Here is a 23,036-nt window from a genome sequence, read left to right on the forward strand (position 1 = left end):
TTTTAATGACAGAGACAATGATATAATAAGTACCTACATCTTACGCTCCAATTTATCTTTCTAATTATGCAATCCTTCGAGCCCTATCCATCACAAAATGATTTTCTTTGTGTCTTTAGCTGATCCCTTGTCTAAAGTGTTATGAAACAATACTGAGAGTGCCGATTGAGCCGCGATAGATATCTAAGTGATGAATGGTCCTCAATGGCTTTCGAAATTTCAACATAATGACAGCTAAGGACTTAAAGTTGGAAGACTTGCTTAGTACCCACCGAAACTGTTGTTACCACTCTACGTCAATGGTACATTAAGGTAAACTGAATTTGATCAGGACTTTGTTTCTATGGTGATTTCTAAAGGGGTTTTCCATAATATCAACGAAATACCTTTAGTGGAATTCGCTGTACATTTATAGATATTTCAGATAGGTACTCTAATACTTATAGGCGAAAGAACAAGTTTTTTAGATATTGACTGGACCCTACGAGACTATAATAATACTTATTAATTTAATTATAACATTCAAGACTCAGGTATATCTGAAATGACATTAAGCATAGCCTGCGGTACGTTACCTGACGGACACCGCAGCTTTTTGAGAATATTTGAATACCCTAGCGCTTAGCAAATGGTATTTCTTAGAAACCTAGATGTTCAGCAAATAGCTAAGCCAGATACCTAACTAGGTAGTTTTATTACATGCATTCCGTCTTCCACAAACATACTTAAATGACGAGTATAATAACATAAATAAACCAGGAAACCTGTTTGACACACGTATTTAGGTATGAATTTATTCTAGACGGGTTCTTGACTGAGTAACCATAGAAAGTCTAGTATTTATCTCGTTTGTCTGGCAAAATGAAACGAATCTGTAATTAGACCGACTGTCTTAGGGGCGGGCATCGCATGTTGCTCTCATTCACTGGTCTGAACTCTGAAAATAAAATGCTTATAAGCCTTTTCCGTAAAGAAAGGGAAAAAATTAAACGTAAATATCTATCTAGTAGGTCTAAACTTGGGATTCTTTCATTTTCTTCAGCAGTGGGGTAATAATCAGTTAGTATTTAAATCACAATTCGCATTCGCATAAAAAATACAAGCCATGAAGCTGATCGTAACCTTTCACCCGCAAGGGATATAGAAATGATTATATGTATGTATGTATGTGAATTCTTACTTTAGAATAGTAACTTTGCAAAAATTCAAGTTCTAAAGAATGTCATACATCCTAAATAATTGACATTATCAATTTACGTTTTAATGGATTTTAGGTAACCACAAGCTGTTAATAATTCTAGTTAAATTGGTTATGCTATTAAAAATTCGGTCAACCGTGATACTTTGGTATTTTATGATTCAGACTCCCAGACTAATTAGCTTGGCATATCGTGATTATGGGCAGACCAAGTATGCTAGATTCTTGGAATTTGAAGTGAGAGCTAATTAGGGTCAATTTGGTAAACTGACCTTGTCTTTATGTTAAGCTTTACTTAGTTATCTGTTAAAAAATGTTTGATGTAGTTTATGACCAGACGTCGTTTATTAGTACCTTATTAAAAAAGAAACTTTCATTTGATATGAGATACTAATCTTGATAAATGTACCTACATAATTTCAAATATAATGTATTTTCATCGAATTGTAAGAAAAAAACCTAATACTTATTTATCAGAAATCTTTGATATTACTCTCTCTCTCTCTTTCTCTCATCTTTTCTATGCGGGAGCCATAAAAGTAAAAGCATCTGGAATCTCAATTCTATCATTATGCCAAACAGCTATACGCGGCCTCAGTCCTTCAAGACTGTTGGCTCTGTCTATCCCGCAAGGATGACGTGATTATATGTAGGTATACATATATTAAGAATATTGGTGCAACACTTCTAACAGAAGTTTATTTGTGCATTCAACTCCAATAAAAAAGCATATAAAGTAAAAGAAAGCCTGTTTTCAAATCCGCTTTAATCTCCGTGAAACGTCACATTTTACAAGCGATATCAACTTACCGATGTCATGTAATGCTTTCTCAGACATAATGAATGAAAGTTAGTGTGGAGACATATTTTACATAGAATAATGCTAGCGAATTCTAAACTTTATTCGACTAGAATTAGATAGGATTTTAGTTTGGTTCTAAAATCTTCTGGATACGCGTAAAATCGGCTCGTACGTAAAGAACGATGGTGGCATAAGTTCATGTTCATGACCGTTGCAAGCGATTGTCTCTTATTAGATTTCACAAAAAAAATCCAGAACTAAATTACGTGTCACCATCTCTTAATTTCAATTCTACCATTCAACATTTTTGCCTTTGATATTATGTTTATACAGATATAGACCCTCTCTAAAGGCATATGTTTTGTTTGTAAATAAAACATTTCAGATCGCTGTAGCGGTACGATATTAATTTATCAAACTTTCCTTTGTTTCAGGCTAAACAAGAGGCTGTGAACTTCAGATCATCAGGTAAGTTTTAAGTACCTAAATAGATCTTTTATTAGTTAAAGCTATAAAAATCTGCTTATTATATTCTTCCTCCTGGCTTTAGTCCCGTTTGCATCTTTACCGCATTGGGTGAGCAAGGTTTTTATAGGAAGCGACATATACTTAATTTTTATTATATTATTCTTAATTAATATTTGCGGGGTTATTTTTAGGCGATGGCTAGCAACTTGTCAATATTGGATTTTTAGGCGATGGCAAGGGCTAACAACTTGTCACTATTGGAATCACAATACGGTAATCGATCAAGCTGAACGTGGTTTTCAAATCTTTTCGAGACTAGGTATTTATCTATAGTAATAGTAGGCTTTATCTACCGGAAGAGATAAAGACGTGACATGTCAAGTATATGTATGTTAAGATTTAAGATGAACTAGAAATCTCAAAGAATAATCTTTGTCGTTTCGTATGCGACAAAAGTTTTAACAATTTTCAAATTTAAAAACTACATATCTAAAACAATATTTGGTCAAATTTTAGTGTAAGTATCAATGTATATATGTAGAAATTTTACGATTCATGTTCTTTCCTCAATGTTGATACAATTGGAATCCCTAATTTATTAAGGTTTTTTTGATGATTTTTCCAATTGTATAAAAGTTGGCCAATCGCGATATGTGAATAACAAAAAGATTATGAAATGAATCCTCACAATGAATTTAATTTTGCTCGCTTTAGTTATTGAGAAAAATAGGTATTCTTGTATCTAAAATCTTTTTCATCACGTTCATCAAAAAAGGATAAGTTTCGTATAAAGTAAATTAAACTGCAAAATATCTAAGTGACAGATTTATAGATCAACTTGTAAATGTTTCAAATCGCATTAGCGAATTAATTCCCGATAAAATACGCGATCATATTATCTAACGTGAGAATGTAATGTTACTCGTATTACGTTAATGACAATCGATTAAAACGGAATCGATTCGGTAGAGCGAATCGACTGTGTAATAGTATTTAAACTCTTCATTACGTGTGGGCTCGTATTTATAGCTATTTACCTACTCAGTAGATGTTACCACCTATTTTATACTATTTCCCTATAGTTTTTGAAGGTACAATTAATTAGGTAGAATGTTTTCTGGTCTTGAATGTATTTGTGAAAAATTTCTTCAAAATCTGTCCTGACGATTTTATGTTGGTATAAAGAAAAAAATATTTGATTACAGTCCTAGGTCCGATGGATTCACTCTCGTGTGAACCACATCCAGAATCGCAGCCAATGTAAGAAAAATAGTAAAAATATTTGACTACCTTAAGAATATATCTCTTTTCTCCATTGTTTAAGTCATACAGCTAGCCTTTCAGTCTCTGCGAGACTGTTGGCTCTGTCTACCCTATAAGGAATAAAGACGTAATTATATGTATGTATGTATATCAAATACCTATGTGTCTGTAAACACGCATGTCAACAATTGCACCAAGGAGTAGTCATCATCAGTAAAATACTTAGTTTTATAATTTGAAATGTGTTTGTGCGTGATCTTGGGCAATAAGGAAACGTTGATCAATGTCGGAAAGGCGATCATGAAAGTTATTAATTGCATCAAAATAAACATTCCTAAGATTATTTACACAGGTATAATTTTTTTTTTGCTGTTAAATATTCTTTTATTTCCAGGCTATTATATGTATGTATTTTAACTTACAATGTGTATTGTAAGTTAAAATACATATACATTCACTACAATTTTAAGGAAGGGATTGCGATCATAATATGTAAAATAGTGTACATATTAAAAATAATGTTATGAATTTTCGATAAACGTTATGTGTTATGATTATGATGATGCTATTAAAAATACAGATATTGAAGAAAGAATACAGAAATGAAAAATGCTTTTATATCAATTGTTTTGATGGACTTTGAGTGTCATCTTTCATTTTTAGTTATTTTGGAAATGAACTATGTCCATACATATAAGCACGTCTATATCCTTTGAGGGGTAGACGTAGCCAATAGTCTTGAAAAGATTGAAAAGTCACTCTCAGCTAAGTTTACGGCTTAATAATGGACTTAAAATGTATGTATGTACATATGAAAATTCTTTCAGCTAATCTTTACGGCTTTGGAATTAAAATGTATGAATGAGTATTTTGCTATTGCTCTTAAAGGCATGAACAAAAGTTTGCTAACGAGCTGTAAGGTGAGCAGCTATTTTTAACCTTTCTCCTAAAGATGCTCCTCAAGCTGGTTTGACGTGAAAGATCACTTCAAGTGTAGCACTGTAAAAAATACTTTTTAACATAACGAGTTTTCATCATGCGAAAGTTATTTACCTTTAAGATCATAGAATATTATGTATATGTTATAATCATGTCTTTATCCTTTGCGGTGTAGACAGGGCTAAGAGTCACGCAAAGACTGAAACGTTCAGCTATATAACTTAATGATTGAATATAAAGATGATATATCTATTATCTATACAAAAAACAGCCTTGTAATTGCTATTGGTCAATTGTCATTGGTCAAAGGGTGCCGTGTGGTTCCCGGCACCAAAAGAAAAAAAAATCCTATTCTTTTCCTCCATCTCTTACTCATGAATATCGTCAAAGGCGACTAAGGGTTATAAACTTGGGATTCTTCTTTTAGGCAATGGGCTAGTAACCTACAAGAAATCAACCTATGCTTTAACTTTTAAGCAATAAAAAGTCATAAGATACAGCCTTGTCATACCATCGGTCAGTTGACAGTTGCCATTTCGACGAGAGACAAAAACTGGCTGACCCACTATTTGTGCGTGCGGTACTTTAAGTAACAGGTATGGGCCCTGCCTGCCCGATTAAGAAATAACATCGTAAGTGCAGATAAAATCAGTGAAACATTATCTACGTTTTTTGAGACAATTCAGAAAAGGCGGGAAAATGTTTGGGGACATTTAAGAGCGACCATCGTATTTTGTATTGAAATATAGAATTTAAGGATGCAATAATAAATTATTCGTCATTTGAGTAACGTAGGTCGATTCCTTAAAGTATGCGACTGAAAAAAGCGTACCTACCAGTTTCAAGGAGCGCATGTTCCAATCTTACCGCTGCCATGTCAAGAGATGATGATTTTTATTTGAATAATCCTACTACTATTATAAAGGCGAAAGTTTGTATGGATGTATGGATGTTTGTTACTCTTTCACGCAAAAACTACTGAACCGATTACCATGAAATTTGGTATGTAGGTAGCTGAAGACCCAGAATAACACATAGGCTACTTTTTATCCCAGAGTTCCCGCGGGATTGATAGGGTTTCCATGCGGACGAAGTCGCGGGCGGCCTCTAGTTGCATAATAGATTTTGCCCGCGAGTTCGTCCGAATGGTTTCTTTTTTCGGAATAAAATAGGAATAAGTAGTAAGTATGTGCCTATGTTCTTCATCAGGGTCAACTTTTACTCTGTAGCAAATTTCATGTACCTGTAGATTAAATGGTTTGGCGAAAATGTTACAGACAGACGAAAGAGATACTTTTGCATGTATGTTAGTAGGGTTAGTAGGAAAACTATTATTCATTAAATTTACCCTGAGACCTTGGATTTGATCTCGGAAAATCATCTACACCTTTTTAGGTGACAAGTTGCATTTTTTTTTAAAAGAAGATCATCACTTTTAGCTCAAAATCTATGTAACTAATTTTCACAACGAAAAACGTTAAAAGTTAGTAAGTAAATTCATAAGCGTTAAAATCAGTCCAACGATTATTTACGCGGTATTTCGGTTAACCGCTAATCTTGAACTTTACTTTAATCGCAGTAAAATGATGGCCGCGGTTGAAGTATTGGCCCACTTTACATGTGTGTTAATACACATTGTGTTATTACATTTCAACTTTGGTGGTTAAGTAATGTTTATTTGTAATTAGCATTTTTGGGTGGTGACGTGTGAAAGTATTGACAAATACTCGTAGGTACACACGAAGGCGATTACTAAATAGGTTTGTAAAAATAACCATGTAAAAAAATCTTGTGAAACTCGGTTACAATTATTTTTCGCAGAAAAGAGATGAGCACTTCCTCTTTATAAATATAGACCTAATTATTTGTATGTATTTTTTGTATATATGAAAAAGAATATGATCACGCCATCTCTTTACCATAGATGTCTTAGAAGGCGACTAAGCGATAGGCTTGAGATTCTTCATTTAGGAGATGAGCTGCCAACCTGTCATTATTTGAATCTCAATACTATCATTAAGCCAAACAGTCTTAATCTCATAAACCACTGTATTACTATAACGTAATAAACTATATTTTTAATAGAGACCCGTTTAAATCTTTTGAATGAAACATTGTAATGTTTAAATGACACACGAACTATAAATTTTACACAGAGCAAACCGAGAGAAACATCTAGTCTGTTAATATATATAAGTACGTATTATTAGACTCAGTTTCCACCGCTCACGTCCGGCTAACTAAAACGACATTCCCAATGCGTGAATAATATCTGCGTTTGCGCAACGTACGCGTTTGGTGTGTGTGATGAGTTGCAGCGGTTTTTTTTTTATTTACCGTAAACTAGGTTTCGCCGAAATACCCTATGTGCTTTTCTATTCATAAGTACATACATAAATCACGCCTCTTTCCCGGAAGGGTAGGCAGAGACAATATCCTTCCACTTGCCATGATACCTTTTCTTTTCTTTACTATCTATACGATTGCTTTTCTATACTCATATATAAATATAAACAAAATTTCATGGAGATCGATTCAATGGTTTTGACATTTGTATTGATTTGTAGTATGATTTATTCGTCAAATGCTTTAAAGTTTATTATTATCGTCATTATAAATATATCCCAGCGTTCTCCTCGCGTCCCCTCTAAAAAGTGTAGGAACGCCTATAACGTTCCGGAATTAAAATTTAAAAAAATATATTTTACTAGCGATACTTACCTCATCACAAGATATTTCATCTCAATTAATTGTTTCCAATGTTCAGACTCATAATTTACTTTCCACGCTATCTTTCATTTTAATTTAGCAGTTAGTGACAGCATCTCGCAGCTAGCACAACACTAACTTAAGCAAACAGCAAACATCTATCTTTTTTACATAATTAGTAACTTGTAGTTTACATTAGTATAGAAAGTGAAAACGGTAAATATCGTCGGGCTCGTGACTAAGATGACGAAATGCGTGAGTGAGTTTTTTTAAATAGCAATAAAAAGGTCTTTGTACAGTATTAAAAAATGTGTTAAAAAAATTTCATACTCTGCGAGAAAAAATCTCATAATAACTGAAGGAATTTCATGGGAAATATGTATATGCACACTTATATCTAACTACTAAAGCGTTTTTAAGAAAAATTCAAAAAGGCATTATATATCTCAAATATGGTAAAATTGTATTTTTGTAGGACATACTTACGCTACTATTCTTTCCAGAAATTCTCACGAGAGCGTCAGGCAAGAAGCTACTATCCTACTAGAAATTTGGATTTTTTTTAATTTTGTTGGAATGCGTGGATGTCTTTGTTACACTTTCACGCAAAATCTGCTTTAGAGATTTTGATGAAATTTGGTACACGGGTAGAATATAACCTGAAATAACTTAATAAGTACTATCCCGGAATTCCCACAGGCGCGTAGCCCCATGGCGCAGCTAGTAGGTATCACATAAGTGGAAATATCCTAACCTAAGATTGGTGGGTGTGGACCATTATGGCAAGACGTCAGTCATCGCATGTAATGGTTTGTCGAAGGTTGTAAGTCTTGCTGACTATATTAATCTTCTAAGCCTTGACACGAATGAAAGAAAAGGAAATACTAAATTTAGTTATGATTGTAGGCTTGTGGCAGTATTTGTTTAGCTAATTATGATGGTGATTTTAAAAATACTGCATATATGCAAAGTCCTAAGTAACTTTAAAAGGTGCATAATTTTTTTGTTATTCGTTAAATATAAAAGTGAAAATTATTAATTTTATGGGCCTAAAATAATGCAAAATATTGTTATAAAAACAACTTGATACTACTCTCTCTATTCAACATTATAATTAGTTATAAAAGTATTTATTTTATCTATTTGAGCCAAACAGAATGTAATTTATAAGAAAACCCTACTTTGGGTCGTTTGAATAAGTTAATTAATTTATAAACTGTTAGCATTCATTATTCAGTATGAATATGTTGAAACGAAACATTTCGCATATGACCATAAATTTTGATTTCTACAAGTGCTTGCTAAGTTGCGAAATGACAACGTACTTAAAGATATTTCTAACAAGACGACACATTTTCTCATATATTAAGTAGTAAAGAAAATTACTATCGCCAGCCTAGGTTCAATGATGTAGTTTTAATTTACTGTAATTTTCTATCGGTCGACAGTTGAGGGTATAATTTTGCTGTTAAGAAATCACGCAGGTTTTTGTCAACATTGTCATCATTTTCTCGTTTGGAATAAAGGAAATATTATCTTGTTATATACCAGGTTTTTAGTAAAGTGGAAATAAAAGTGATGTAGTGAGGTACGAGTTAAAGAAAATAAAAATAAACTTTTAAAATTTTATAATTGTTAACAGTAATTTATTTCCATGGGTATATATAAGATAGATTTATTATTTCCCCCCATAATTTCACTGTTGCCAGCGTTGTAACTAATCTAAAAAACCATTAGGAGCTCGCTTATACATCGCAAAGAAAAAGAGGCAAGATAAAAAGCCGCCGATTAAATTGGGATTACCATATTTATATATATACATACATATATATGAAATGCAAAGAGAGAAAAACAGCTAAGTGTAGCCTTTAAGAATGTGAATTCAAAATATTTTGACCCAAAATAACACACGCACATAAAACGCCGATACACGTGCATGTTATCGGAGCATTCATAAACAGTTCCGAAGAAAATGGCGTAACGGTTCTCACAACCTTTGCCTATGCAAGTTTACGTGCTTCGTGGTTTTTACTGATACGCTCCGACGGACGGTGCCTTTTACAGATACAAAAATGTATGAATTAACTAGCTGCTGCCCGCGACTTCACTCACGTACATTGTTGTTAAACGCAAATCCCACGAAAACAGTATTTTTCCTGGATGAAACGTATAAGGTACTTACTAATCCTGAGGGAATATTCTTTCAAAAGATTAATACACAATCCATAAAATTACTATACTTATTTTGAACTAATGATCGGTTTTCACGTTGGTGGACCTGCGTTCGATTCTCGGAAGTGTTTTCCATTTTTTTTATTGTTTTTTGTTTTGTTTTAACTACTTTTGTATATAAATAACTACATGCTGATGATTCACAAAATTGATACGACATTGAAACCCACGTAAAATTAAATTCGTACAACATTTACCAATACCTACTCACGCCTACTAAAGCTGTTCGGAAAGATAAGCTTTTTAAAAAGGAAACTAGGCACTCTACCTTAATTAATAAATAAATTGAATATACTCCGTTCACGTCTTTATCCCTTACGGGGAAGACAGAGCCAATAGTCCCAAGACAAGATTCAGATACTCAATCTATGAGCCAAGCTGCGTGAGATTTCCCTATGGATACAAAGCCGAATCTTGAAAAGACTGAAAGGCTACGTTGAGCTTAAAAATATTATGAACTTGAAATTCAAAAAAGGTGTCAGTTTTGTTAGCCCTTCGCCTTAAAGAATAACTACTTACAAGTTTATTTAACCTTTCTTTTGATTCATACCTTTTTTTGTTAATATTTTTTTTTCTAACATTTTGTACCTACATAACAGAAACCTGGGGGTCTTTTTAAAATAATTTATGTCTTAAGTTCAAAATAAGATTTCAAGTAAGTTATTAATTTAAGTAGTAAGCTTATATTATATGTATATGGGGTTCGAATATAATCCCCACAAACCATATTTCCTCTTAATGTTAACACTAAACGTTTCCTAAGATTCGCTTCAATGCTTTAGATGCAACCACTACGTTACACTGATTGCAATAGTGTTAATTAAAAATGATTAAACAGATTGAATAGATAAACACATTTGCGTTAGACAATTTACGATGATTGTTACATACGTGCAGTTTTCGAAGAATCAATTAAATGTTTTAACGTGTTTCTTCATGCTTTACTTCAATTTCTATTTTCTTATTTCTACCACATTTAAGACTAAGGGATAGTAGGCTAATGAACTTGGGATTCTTCTTGTAGACGATGGGCTAGCAACCTGACACTATTTGAATCTAAATTATATCATTAAAGCTGAACGTCGCCTATCACTCTTAGCGAGACTGTTGGCTCTGTCTACCCCGCCAGAGATATAGACGTGATTATATGTATGTATGTTCTACCACATTTATATCTCTTAGCTCTGATGACCGCGGCTTCGCCCACGTGTGTTTCTCTTTTCGCGTAATTTGTGGAAACTACATTTATCTTACAAACTTTCGTATTTTAAGGATTGGTTTTAACTATGTGCCCACCAAAACTTCATTTGAATCGGTCCAGCTGTTTATCTTTTCCCTCACCAGTAAATAGTGCCAATAGTGTCGAAAAAGACTAGAAGAAGAAAGAGGAAGAAAGAAAACCTTTTCGAAGAAAGAGTCCTCAACATAGGAAAGTAATAATTCAAAAAAGGTCAATGAAAAGCATTTCTCTTGTTATATACAGTTATATAAAACACAAAAATTCTCCCATTCGTTCTTCAAATGAAACTAGCCTCAAGCATTTTGCAAGTGACCAAGAGTATGATACAATACAAGGGCCGTCGACCGGGTCAATGTCCTCTGGGCGCCAGGTCCGCATGCCTTGCGGGGTAAAAATAGCCCTTGAGAGTCTAAGGCTGTACTCACAGTACCCACCTGCTCATTTGATACTTCCCCAAAAACTTTTCATGTTTGAAGAATGGGTTGGACATATGTACATTCATATAGTCACGTCTATATCCCTAGCAGGGTAGACACAGCCAACAGTCTTGAAAAAACTGAAAGGCCACGTTCAACTGTATAACTTTACCATGGAATTGAGATTCAAACAGTGTCAGGTTAGAAACCTGTCACTGTTTGAATCTCAATTCCATGGTAATCATCTACATCTCATTGCCTACAAGAGGAAACCCAAGTTAATAAATTAACTTGCCCTTAGTCGCCGATTACGACATTCATCAGAAAGATATGGAACGGTTTTATTCTTAAGTGCCGGATACCACACAGCACTTCAGAATAGAACCAATTAAAGAAACAAAGGGTTGGAGATTAATTAATATCCTATAACAAAAGATTATGGCGTCAAACCTTTCGTAGCTCAAACGGCCGTCGAAGAACAATTTCAGATTGTACCTCTTCTTTTATTGAGTACAGTCGAACAGTTAAAATTATCTTAGCTGCATGAAATCCATTGCTGAACATACGCTTTTCCCGAATATTTCCATCCTGACCGGTCGGAAGCGGCCTGACATGCATCCAGCACTGTCTGTTTACTAACTACTACTGTAGAGTTTTAATGATCACTTAAAGATTAGATTTATTCCCGAAATTTCCGCATTAAAGCGGATATTAATAAATTACCGTGTGGTTCCCGGCAATAGAAAAATGAGTAGGACCACTCCATGTCTATACCATGGATTTCGTAAAAAGTGACTCGCGGATAGGCGTATAAACTTGAAATTCTGCTTTTTGGTGATGGGTTAGCAACCTCTCACTATTTGGATGTCAATATCATTAAGCATAACAGCTGAACTTGGACTAAAAGTCTTTTCAAGACTGTTGGCTCTGTTTATCCCGCAGAGACGAGATTATTGAAATGTATATGAACAAATTGGATCACTTAATAACGCTATACGTATATAAATATTATTTAACTAGTGACTCGTTTCAGCTTCTCTTACGATCAGACATTCATAGTTATCAGTTTTATTACTATACTGCAGACAAACAGATAAAACTAAACTTTTTTTAAACATTTTATAAAATTTCTATTTATCCCGAACAAGTCCTAAGTAAAATTACCCTTACCACATTTACCCATACATAGGAAAGATTTCAACGCGCATTCTTACTTGAAGCTCGTAATGTGAGCCTTTTTATTACATTAGTTCAGAAAATCTTCAATTTTTTCTCCGAGAAAAAGAACTTAACTTAAAGGCACTTAAGAAACTGATCTTTTAACATTGTATGGTAATCGTCTTATCTGTAGCCATACGTTTTAATGTAATCGTAAGTGGTTGTCTCATATCTCAGATAGAAAGTTAATTTATATCATTGATACCACCTTTGGATAGTAACTGATTTTTTCACCAGTTTGTTATTTAAATCGAGATACCTATGTATATGTAAGCACTATGTACTGAGATTATTAATAATGTTATTTTTATACATACATGTCATATATACATATAAGTAATCACTTCTGTATCAGACAGTAGACAGAGCCAATAGACCAAATAGTTCAGCTGTTTGACTTAATGATAGATTTGAGATTCAAATAGTGACAGGTTGCTAGTCTATCGCCCTAAAAGAAGAATTCCAAGTTTATAAGTCTATCACTTAGTCGCCTTTTACGACATCCATGGAAAAGAGATGGAGTGGTCGTACTCTTTTTTTCTATTCATACCGATAACCACACGGCACGATTGTTATACCTTGAAGAATATCACTTGCATCCACTCGGGTACTTTGTACCTCGAACTCGAATAAATAATAATTTTAAAATTATAGTTTAATTAACGCGAATATCTAAGAAATAACAATTGATACACAACGACAACTATTTCTAAACTGTTTAGCGTCCATGCAACAAGGTTTATCTTGTTATCATCTGGAAGTGCTAAAATTCCATTTGAGGGACATGCGCGGCACGACACGTCACAAAAACAAATTGATAAAGCTTCGATATAATAGATTTATATAATAAAAAATATTATTAAAAAATTGTTCAAATGAATGAATACAGTATTAAAATTTTGTGAAAAGTGTGAAAATTTGAAACTAAGTTTTCTGTATAAGTATCTACATTTTTACTATTTAGGTTACTGTAAAAAATATTTAAATTATTATTTCATCAGTCATCCTGAACGTTTTTTATATAAGTACGCCCACATCTTGTGGTTTCCAGCACTTTGGAACAGAACCACTCCACTCCATTCATGGATTCCTCTTGTAGACGATGGGTTAGCAACTTGACATTATCTGAATCTCAATTTCATCATAAACCCATACAGCTAAACGTGGCCTTTCAGTCTTTTCAAGACTTGGCTTTGTCTTCCCCACAAGAGATATAAACATGACTATATGTACGCTCACAACCCTACAAAAAGTAAAGGGAACAAAATTTATAGCGGAGAAATTCTACTTCAAAACTGACTGCCACGGTATCAAGTTACAATATCATTAATAGATCTATTACAAGTTTAATGATAAGCCGGCGATTCTCATATTCATGGCCGCCAAGAAAGTCCATTACGTTTCGATAATGGCACTAAGATGACCATTTAAAATAATGAGAACGCAATCATAGTGATTATAAAACTGTATCATGACTGTTTGCAGCCATATCATTGGAATGATGATGCTGGTTATAAATGTGATTAGTGTTTTTGTTGATGATGATAAAGTTACTGATCAAGTTATCATTGTAATATTTATTTTTGTATGCGAAATAATAAAATATCAGCTTGTGTATTTCAAACGATAACCAGCTTATTTTAAACTATACTGCATGCATACACGTGATCACGAAGTATCAGAACCTACACTCTCGCGAAGACTGAAATGCAACGTTCAGCTATATGGCTAACTGATGGAATTGAGAACTGCATTAAATTAGACATTTACACTATTTCATAACTTTGCGTGTTCCCGAAACCTGAAAACCTGACTTGGACTTTGGAGAGGCAAGAACTCAACCGGGACTTAACGCCAGAAAGATGATTAAGATCTTTGCATGTTCCCATTTCTCTACTGCTCTGCGTCGGTACCCGTGGTCCGCTTTTGAAGATGAAAATGATAGCTATTATAACTCGTAGGTCATGGCAACGATTATAAGACTTAAGTCCCATGATGGCAAATCAGTTGGTCCACGAGGATTCGCGTCGCGCGTCTTCGCTTATCTTTCAACTTATTCGAATCCACGCAGACTTCAAGATGCAACAAGTTGAAATCTTATTCTTATTTCATAAATAAAATTCTACAGTCAATGGTAAAAAGACATTAACTGTCATGTCTCATCTCATAAATAAAATTCTACAGTCAATAATATAAGACCTTAACTTTCCTGTACCCGTCGCTTGAATCCTAGATTTATTCAAATCTTAACATAAACTTTAAGATGCAATGAGATAAAATCTCATTATTATCTCATACATAAAATCCTACCGTCAATGGCTAGAAGCATAGATATTGGAATAATAGGTATAGGACGTATATCTTTTACTGCGATTTCTGTCGCTATAAGAAGACTAAGGCTAATAAACTTAAGATTCTGAATAGAACCTGTTACTATTTGAATCTTAATTCAATCATTAAGCCATACAGCTGAACGTGACCTTTCAGTCTCTTCAAGACTGTTGGCTTTGCCTACCCCGCAAGGGATAGAGGCATCATTATAGTTGTGTGGCTTAAGGCCTTAACTTTCATGTAGTCATCGCGTCAGTCCTCAATCGTGTAGGCATTGCAGGCAAAGACAGGCATTAGCATACAAAGACTGCATCGCCCACCGCACTCGATGTATTTCTGTTGGATTTACGAGACTGGAATCCCAAACGATGTACTATTCTGGGGATAAAAATTTATTGAGAATTGCGCGTAGGTACAGTGTATTTCTTATGTACTTACTTATTACATCTTTCTATTTGCTTGAACGTGTCTTTATGCTTCATCTACATTCACCTTTTCATATGAGAGGTACTCTTGATGCATTTTGCTTTAAAATTGATGATTCACAATAATGTTGTGTAATAATTAACACCGTAGACACAAGTACTTGACTACTAATGTGCAACAAGTTGGTATTTACGCAGATACAACTGAACATGTATTAAATTAGCAATAAATAAATGACAATGCAATAATACTTATATCTGATAATTGCGTAATTATGATAATGACACATGCGAGATAAACCTGCGAAGCTGGTTTATTCAGGTGAGGGTCTACCGGCGGCTTCCAGAAGACACTTGAACAATAAGCCATGTTAATTGTAATTGTAAAAACTAAGTACTACCGGTTTCATAGGACGTGTTTTGTTGAGCAACTTGGTACTCTATGACTCGTTGTTTGCACAATAAGTATGGAACATCTTCAGTGAAATGAAAAGATCAAGAAAACATATTAACATTTATATAACTCATAGTCTATAGAAATAAGACGAAGGTATAGATGAAAAAATCGGAAGAAAGCCTACCATTCTGCTTAGAAATGTTAGGTACGTACCTACATACCTTAGAGTGGAAAGGTTTAGTCTCTGCCTTTCCCCCTAGAAAAAGAAGCGTGCAATAATCTTAGAGTATGTACTTACTAAATTATAAATAACCTCAAGTAATATGATAAATGCAAAATTAAGTTTGTTTCTCTTCTTTTGTTGTCTACTGGACCAACCTTCTTGATATTTTGAGTAAGTAAGTATATATAATTAAAAGTCTGGAAAAGAACATTTTTATCCCAGTAAGAACAATAGTTCTCTTGGAATTAGCGAAAGTCCTGTATTGTATGTGAAAGCTAGTTAAAAAATATAATAATTAAAATATGTCAATGGCTATAATCGACATTGAGCCTAAATTCGGATGCCGAATAAAGGCCTCGTCACACGTTGCATCATGATAACCGGACGCAAGCGCGACTAGGGAATCCGGGCCGCGCCGTCTCATTGTAGGTTTACAAAACAAATATATCGCCCAGCATTTGTAATTGAGCTATGAGGTTTACTAACATTATTACACTGATAATGATGTGAACATTGGTACACTTGTTAAGATTTTTTGATAAATTTACATACAAGTGTTCCTCAAGCGCTTGTCTGTGGAGAGACCGATTTACTGAAGTTAGGGTTTATTTATAAAGTTGGTAAAGCATATACCGTTACCGCACGTTCTCTCTGTATCTGTAAATTAAATGAACGTGATAGAAATAGCAAATTAGCCAATGGATTGTCAACGATTATAAATAGATCGTATAATAATCGAGATTGCTTATCAATAAAAATAGCGCCACGTATATGAAAAACAAATGGTCAATTAATCCTCACTGATACAAAACACTAATACAAAAAAATGAACAAAAAAGGAACCTTTAAACATTCAATAATAACTATTTATAAGGATATAAGCCTATCACTTAGTCGCCTTTTACGACATCAATGAGAAAGAGATGGAGTGGTCCTATTCTTTTTTCTAATGGTGCCGAGAACCACACGGCAAAACACAATAACCTTTTTTCTTCAGAAATTTTTTCCTTCCATAAAACAACGTTTTCTTTGACAAACTAAAAATATCTGAGTTGTCCAGCATCCGCCTATAATTTAAGCTTAATTATGTCTTAAAGGTGTCATTGCCTCTTCATGCCGTCATAGACTTGAACTAGACCTCGTGGTGATAACTTAACCAGCGTGGGACCCATTGTGACTTCCGAGATGGCGTGCCAGACATACCCAACACCGCAGTGTGTCAGACATCATTCTTTTCTAACGTTTAATTGCTTGGTTATTGCTCATTCATATACATAATTAGATCTTTGTTATAAAGTGTGTTTCATTGTTGTATTACGCTTACACCGTTATATGATTTTTATGTGGTCCGATGTTGTGTGATGTGTATCTATAGTAATTTCACAAGATAGGTCATGATTTCAAAGAAAAGATGACTAGCTAAAGGGATGCTGCAAGGAAAGTAAGAGCGAACAGAGAGAGAAAAAAAAATGGCATCAGAATTAATTCAATTACCTACACATCCTTTATAACTATCATGTAGAAGACGAGTAAAGTATGAAATTCATCTTTTGCTATCATATTTACGTGTTTCTAATTGTACCACTATGCTTTAGGGCCCAGTTTCCGCGTTCAGACATACTTTCTAAGTACCTATTTAAATATCAACTTAGTACCTAAAACTACGTAGGTACATAACTACTTTTCTACCTTTACCTTTTTAAACCTACTCGTACGTACATACATACTTTCTGCAATGTTAGTAAATATATTAGCGTACCTACGCAATTCCTTTTTGTTGTGTTAGTAAACAGCTGTTATTGCAAGAGATATTTGAATAAACCCATATTTCTATTGTTTCAGATGAATAGCGAGCTCTCACACTGATTCATGATGTGCCGGATGTCATGACGAGGAGATGAAAAGACGACCCGCTTGGTTGTTGGATGACACAGGTGATTCTGAATAGAATATACTTACATATATTTCACGTCTTTATCTCTAACATATAGACAGAGCGAACAGTCTCGAAAAAAACTCATAGGCCTCGTTAAGATAGATGGCTTATTGATGTAATAGATTCAGATACTTCGTGACAGTAGAATGCTAGTCCATCCGCAATACCTACTAGTAAGTATCAACCATAGCAGAAAGCGAGGAGCGAAATAACCAACCCCATTGTTTTCTCTAGAAAATTTTTGAAAGATATTTTCGTCATCAATTTTTGTTTCGTACCTTTTGACTTACGCTAGACCATCCGAAATACTTATAAGTAAGTATCACCCACAGCAGAAAGCCGTGAGATAAAAATAAAAATTTTTTGGGATTTTTCTGGGAGAATCCTGGAATTAAATTCTTCAATTAGACTCATGAGCATCTATCTTGACGGTCACCGCTGATTTCGTTAAAAAAAATTGTAGTACCTAAACAATACTTTGATTTACTAGTTTTCTGGTGAAATTTCCAGGTTACTGCGCAAGTGTAGCAGGCAACCAAGATGTCGCAATCAGCGCTAGGGCTGGGCGGGGAGAGGCGCTACTCTGTGCCCTCAAACCCTTTGATGCATGACCCTAGGGGAATGCACTCGGAGGATCTACACGCGTGGTCTATTTACAGGTATTCCTTGGGATTCTCAATTTGGCTAGCTTTTTATCAATCAATTCGAAATAATCCCGTCAAAGAATTTTCTGTAGGCGATTTTATCCTTTTAACCGGGTTTGGATAAATTATTAGCCTATTGTTAACAACGCCGTTTTATTTGTGCTAGCACAAATATAAATATTTATGTTTGTGCTAGAAAAAATAACCACCTCAATCTACCAGATCAGGTTCTATAGAAGCAAATAAAGTTAGTCTACTCTGTGCTTATAAAATTTGTGCACCTAATATTGCAGCAAACTTAAAGTTCATAACATCAATCGTGTATCCTAAGTTCTGATAACGACGCCTATTGCTGGCCAACCGGCGGTGCAGCTGCTTAGACTTTCGCTGCTGGCCACAAAACTTGCACTTCCGAAGACCTTCACGCGTGGAGACCACGCTGACGTCATGTGTGCCATGATCTCATGCTCACAGAGCAAATTGACACAGTGTTAAACAAAGCCCTGCCGCGGCCAGTGAAAATATTTGCGTTGTGATGTGAAATAGTGGCCTAAATTAATAAAAGTATGAAAATTAAGCGGTAGTAGCGGAGCCAATTTAGCTCCAATCGGCAGATCATTTTAGGACTAATTCTGTTTTTCTTTTTATTGTTTTGCATTTGTTTGACCTATATTTTCCTGCTATGGACAGGTTCTTAGTTGGCAAACTGAACCTAATTTAAATTGGACAAAATGCGCCTGGACCGAAGCAACGATAACTTTTACAGAGCAATGTGCCGTTTAAAAAAAATGTTTCTACTGCTTACATTATTTGCAGAGGGATTGTATTAAAAAATCTCTTCCGGTACCACCAATAAAGAGTAGCGGTAGATCACTGGTAAAATGAAAATTAATTACTTATTGTTTTATCTTCATTTTGCAGACAAAACCTGAACTCTGATTTCACGGACAGCGCCCTGGGCAGTACCGACAAAAGTCCGCTACCGTACGGCAACTTCCAGCTGCGAGACACCACCGTGCAGTCCATTCTCTCGCACCCTCGATATGGACCCAAGTAAGTCTTTCTTTGATAGATTTTAAATGATGCTGATAAATTTGTGACGAATATTTTCGACAAGACTATCACTGTTTACACAGGCAGTAGACTTACCCGAAACACTAGATTTCCTTACGATTTACTCGTCATCGTAAGAACATAGATCAGTGTTTGACTAAAGTATTCAATCAGCCATGTACACAAGATTTATTGTCTTTTTCTTTTCCAGATCCGCTCTTGGTTCGAACATGTACACCTACCTGAAGTTTGGCCTACCTCGAGTCTTCCCACCAAATCACAACGGCTCACAGCGATCCGGGACGCCCAAGCCTAAGACTTCTATTGGAAGTGGCATGAAACCAACGCCAAGGTAAAGGAAAACTTTGTTTTGTTCTTGTTCTTGAAAGGACAATTTGCTTAACGCATTTGGAATAAGAGTATTTTTTCTACTTATGATCTTTAACCCATTCAATGAAATCTCCAAGAATGTTACCAAAATTTAACTATCATTTCTTGTGATTAGAACATAATAAAATCTAAATATTATTGAAACCGGGACTCAACGCTCTCAACGTCATGCGTCAGACAGGGAACTCAACGCTCTCAACGTCATGCGCCAGACAGGAGTTAAGTAATGATACAGTGTATTTCTGTGTTAACCACTCCTGGATCATGGGGAAACCTCCAAGAACGCAATCGGAACAACCAAATAAAAAATTAAGATGAAATTATATTACAAGTGTATTTACATATTCTCCATAGCTATTATATATTTAATATTTTCTGCCTAGATGACGAATGATTATTTCAACAGGATACACAGACAGAGTAGAGGTGTACGGGAGACGTCATCCGGGTACGACAGCTCCGACAACGAGACCACCACCAACTACAAGCACAGCCGCAAGTACCGCTCCGACCCTGACTTTAGGATGCAGAATCTACACAATTCCTATCAGGTACAATGTCTGAATTGAATCTCAATTCTATCATTAATAGCTGAGCGTGGCCTATCAGTGTTTTCAAGACTGTTGGCTTTGTCTACCCCACAAGGGATATAGACGTGACCATATGTATGTATGTATGTACAATGTCTGTTTTGCTTACTGTAGAGAAAAAATAAGACGCTCATTTACTTTCTCCATTCTAGCGATTAACATTCTCCACACAGACAGGCTGTAGGGAGATGATGAAAATCCAAAATCATAAAGCATTAGAAGTAGATCTTTTTATACTATTCGAAGTCGGATCGGTTTTTAATATATATGTTTCTAAAATTTCAAGTATTTTCCTGGTACTTCATTCACAGGCCAGCACAGGAGTCCCTCTAGTAGCAATGCAACAAGCCGGGATCCGCGGCGGAGGAGAATGGACCAGCAGTCGCCACAAATCCGTCAGTGAAGCCAACCTTCTGGGCATTGATGCTCGGCCCAGACATTACCATAACAGACGAAACAGCATCGCCGACTTCGTGCCTGATAACGATCATCAAAGGTAAACTCATGAAAATATATGGCGGAGGAGAATGAACCAGTAGTCGCCACAATTTAGTTAGCGAAGTCAATCTCCTCGCCATTAATTTTCGGTCAAGACGTAGATAGACGATATGTAGGTGAGCTGCAGCTTGAATAATTCTATAATTATTATCACAACGTCAGCCAGTGTCAAGTTTGATTTCAAATTAGATCAGATTTTTTTTACAAATGCATTAATTTAAATGTGTTTTCCAGTTATTTAATGCCATCGTCCCACCTCGGAGGCCGCATGTCGAAAGCTGGCAGCCACATGTCGGTGGCTCAATCTCGGAAACATTCCACTCTCCGACCGGGAGACCACTTAGATGGATACACACACTCCGCTTACATTTACCCTAATTATTATGTAAGTATTTTGAACAATTCCAATAGGATTACCACTTAATCTTCATAGAAAAACTAGAAAGGTAGTTTAATAGTTTTAACGTTTACTTCTTTTTTCACTGATATACTAAAACGAGTATCTATGGATGCAGATGTTTTATTTATCAAATTTCTTCTACAGGTTAACAGTTTAGAAATAACGTCACCCGACAACAAATCTACACTATTAGTCTCCGGCTTGAGTTTCGAAGTGAAGTCAGGAGAAATATTAGCTGTTCTAGCCACCTCCCAACATGAAGCCACTGGATTATTAGATGTATTAGCTGGCGTCAGAAAGGTATCCAAAATTTCTTAAATTATTATTTCTGTTTTTTTGTCGTATGTAGTATTGTTTCATTAATCGTTATCTGATAACGTAGTAGCAAATTTATTAAAAGACACTGGATTTATATTTAGGCCTTGCTCTTATATTTGAGAGCTAACTAGCTTGTCGGTGGAGCATTCTAAAATCTTTTTCTGTGAATGTCGAAGCCCCGAAGATGGAAATTAAGTTAAGTCGGTTCGGTTGTTAACCAACTTCAATGCTTAAACGTCTTTCATTTTCCAAATGGTTAACCATAATCTTTCAAACTCCAGAAACTTACTGGCGACATAGTTATAAACGGGCAGCCTGTGGCTTCGTCGACACTTCGCAAAGTGGTTGCGTACGTTAGGAAAGACACGTCGTTATGTCCTTCGATGACTGTGGAGCACACGCTTCGGTTCCACGCCGCGTTGAGGAGGCCGAGAACCAATCACAACCAGGTCAAGATGGACGATAGAGATAGAGTGAGTAACAAGTGATAACTAAGTTTTATATCAACGCCATCACTGTATGGGAGTACATCACTGTACCTTTTTTCCCCGCTGGCCTTGTCAAATTCTAGGTCATATAAACTTACAATTGATGAGCTTGATATTTCAGCATTTGAATTAGATATAGAATATTGAAGTTTGACTGCTAATTGACTCATCGACTTGTCATGGTCTTAAAATAATTTACTTACATATGTACCTATGTTTAACTCAAATTAAATTTTTAAATTGCAGATCAATTTATTAATAGAAGAACTTGGTCTCGAGCAAGTGAGAGATACAGTAGTAGGCCGTCTGACCCGTTCCGAGGTTCGAAGACTCAACGTGGCTTGTCAATTACTACTAGACATGGCCGTATTGATCCTAGATCAGCCCACGAAGGAAATGGATATTTTCGACACATTCTTCCTGGTGGAATACCTCAGGAACTGGGCTAGCACTGGAAGAGTCGTTATAATGTCCTTGCATCCACCGACTTATGAAATTTTCGCGATGTTAACTAAGGTGAGATTGAAGTGTAACATATTTGTGCTATAAAATGTAGAATTTGTTGGAGAGTATGGGATCAGACACCTAATAATAGAGAAAATGCAAAAATGAATTACAATTGGCAGTTTTAAAATAAAGCATTACTTTCCTACTATGTTTTCAAAAAGTGGGTATTACGAAATGTTAGGCAGAATACAAGGTGAGAGAACCTTAATGTCTTTTTTTTTCCCACAGGTTGTTCTAATATCAGCCGGTAGGACAATGTTCACCGGATACAGGAGAGACATGTTGCCATATTTCGCGTCCATCGACTATCCTTGCCCTGCTTTCAAAAACCCATCGGACTATTACCGTAAG

The 23,036-nt window shown here is 35.2% G+C and overlaps 1 protein-coding gene across 1 annotated transcript in view; it reads left to right on the plus strand.

The window, feature by feature from the left end:
• LOC106143506 (ATP-binding cassette sub-family G member 8) overlaps positions 1-23,036 on the plus strand; it is a 53,493-nt gene that overhangs the window by 26,243 nt on the left and 4,214 nt on the right. The window contains exons 2-13 of the mRNA XM_060945184.1: positions 2,435-2,468; positions 17,704-17,795; positions 18,308-18,456; positions 19,363-19,494; positions 19,706-19,846; positions 20,291-20,435; positions 20,786-20,970; positions 21,207-21,357; positions 21,517-21,672; positions 21,972-22,163; positions 22,425-22,694; positions 22,914-23,031. Of these exons, the coding sequence (XP_060801167.1) occupies positions 18,338-18,456; positions 19,363-19,494; positions 19,706-19,846; positions 20,291-20,435; positions 20,786-20,970; positions 21,207-21,357; positions 21,517-21,672; positions 21,972-22,163; positions 22,425-22,694; positions 22,914-23,031 (1,609 nt within the window). The 5' untranslated portion in view covers positions 2,435-2,468; positions 17,704-17,795; positions 18,308-18,337. The remainder of the gene's footprint in view (positions 1-2,434; positions 2,469-17,703; positions 17,796-18,307; positions 18,457-19,362; positions 19,495-19,705; positions 19,847-20,290; positions 20,436-20,785; positions 20,971-21,206; positions 21,358-21,516; positions 21,673-21,971; positions 22,164-22,424; positions 22,695-22,913; positions 23,032-23,036) is intronic.

Source organism: Amyelois transitella, chromosome 7, assembly GCF_032362555.1.
Source record: "Amyelois transitella isolate CPQ chromosome 7, ilAmyTran1.1, whole genome shotgun sequence".
Taxonomy (NCBI): Eukaryota; Metazoa; Arthropoda; class Insecta; order Lepidoptera; family Pyralidae; genus Amyelois; species Amyelois transitella.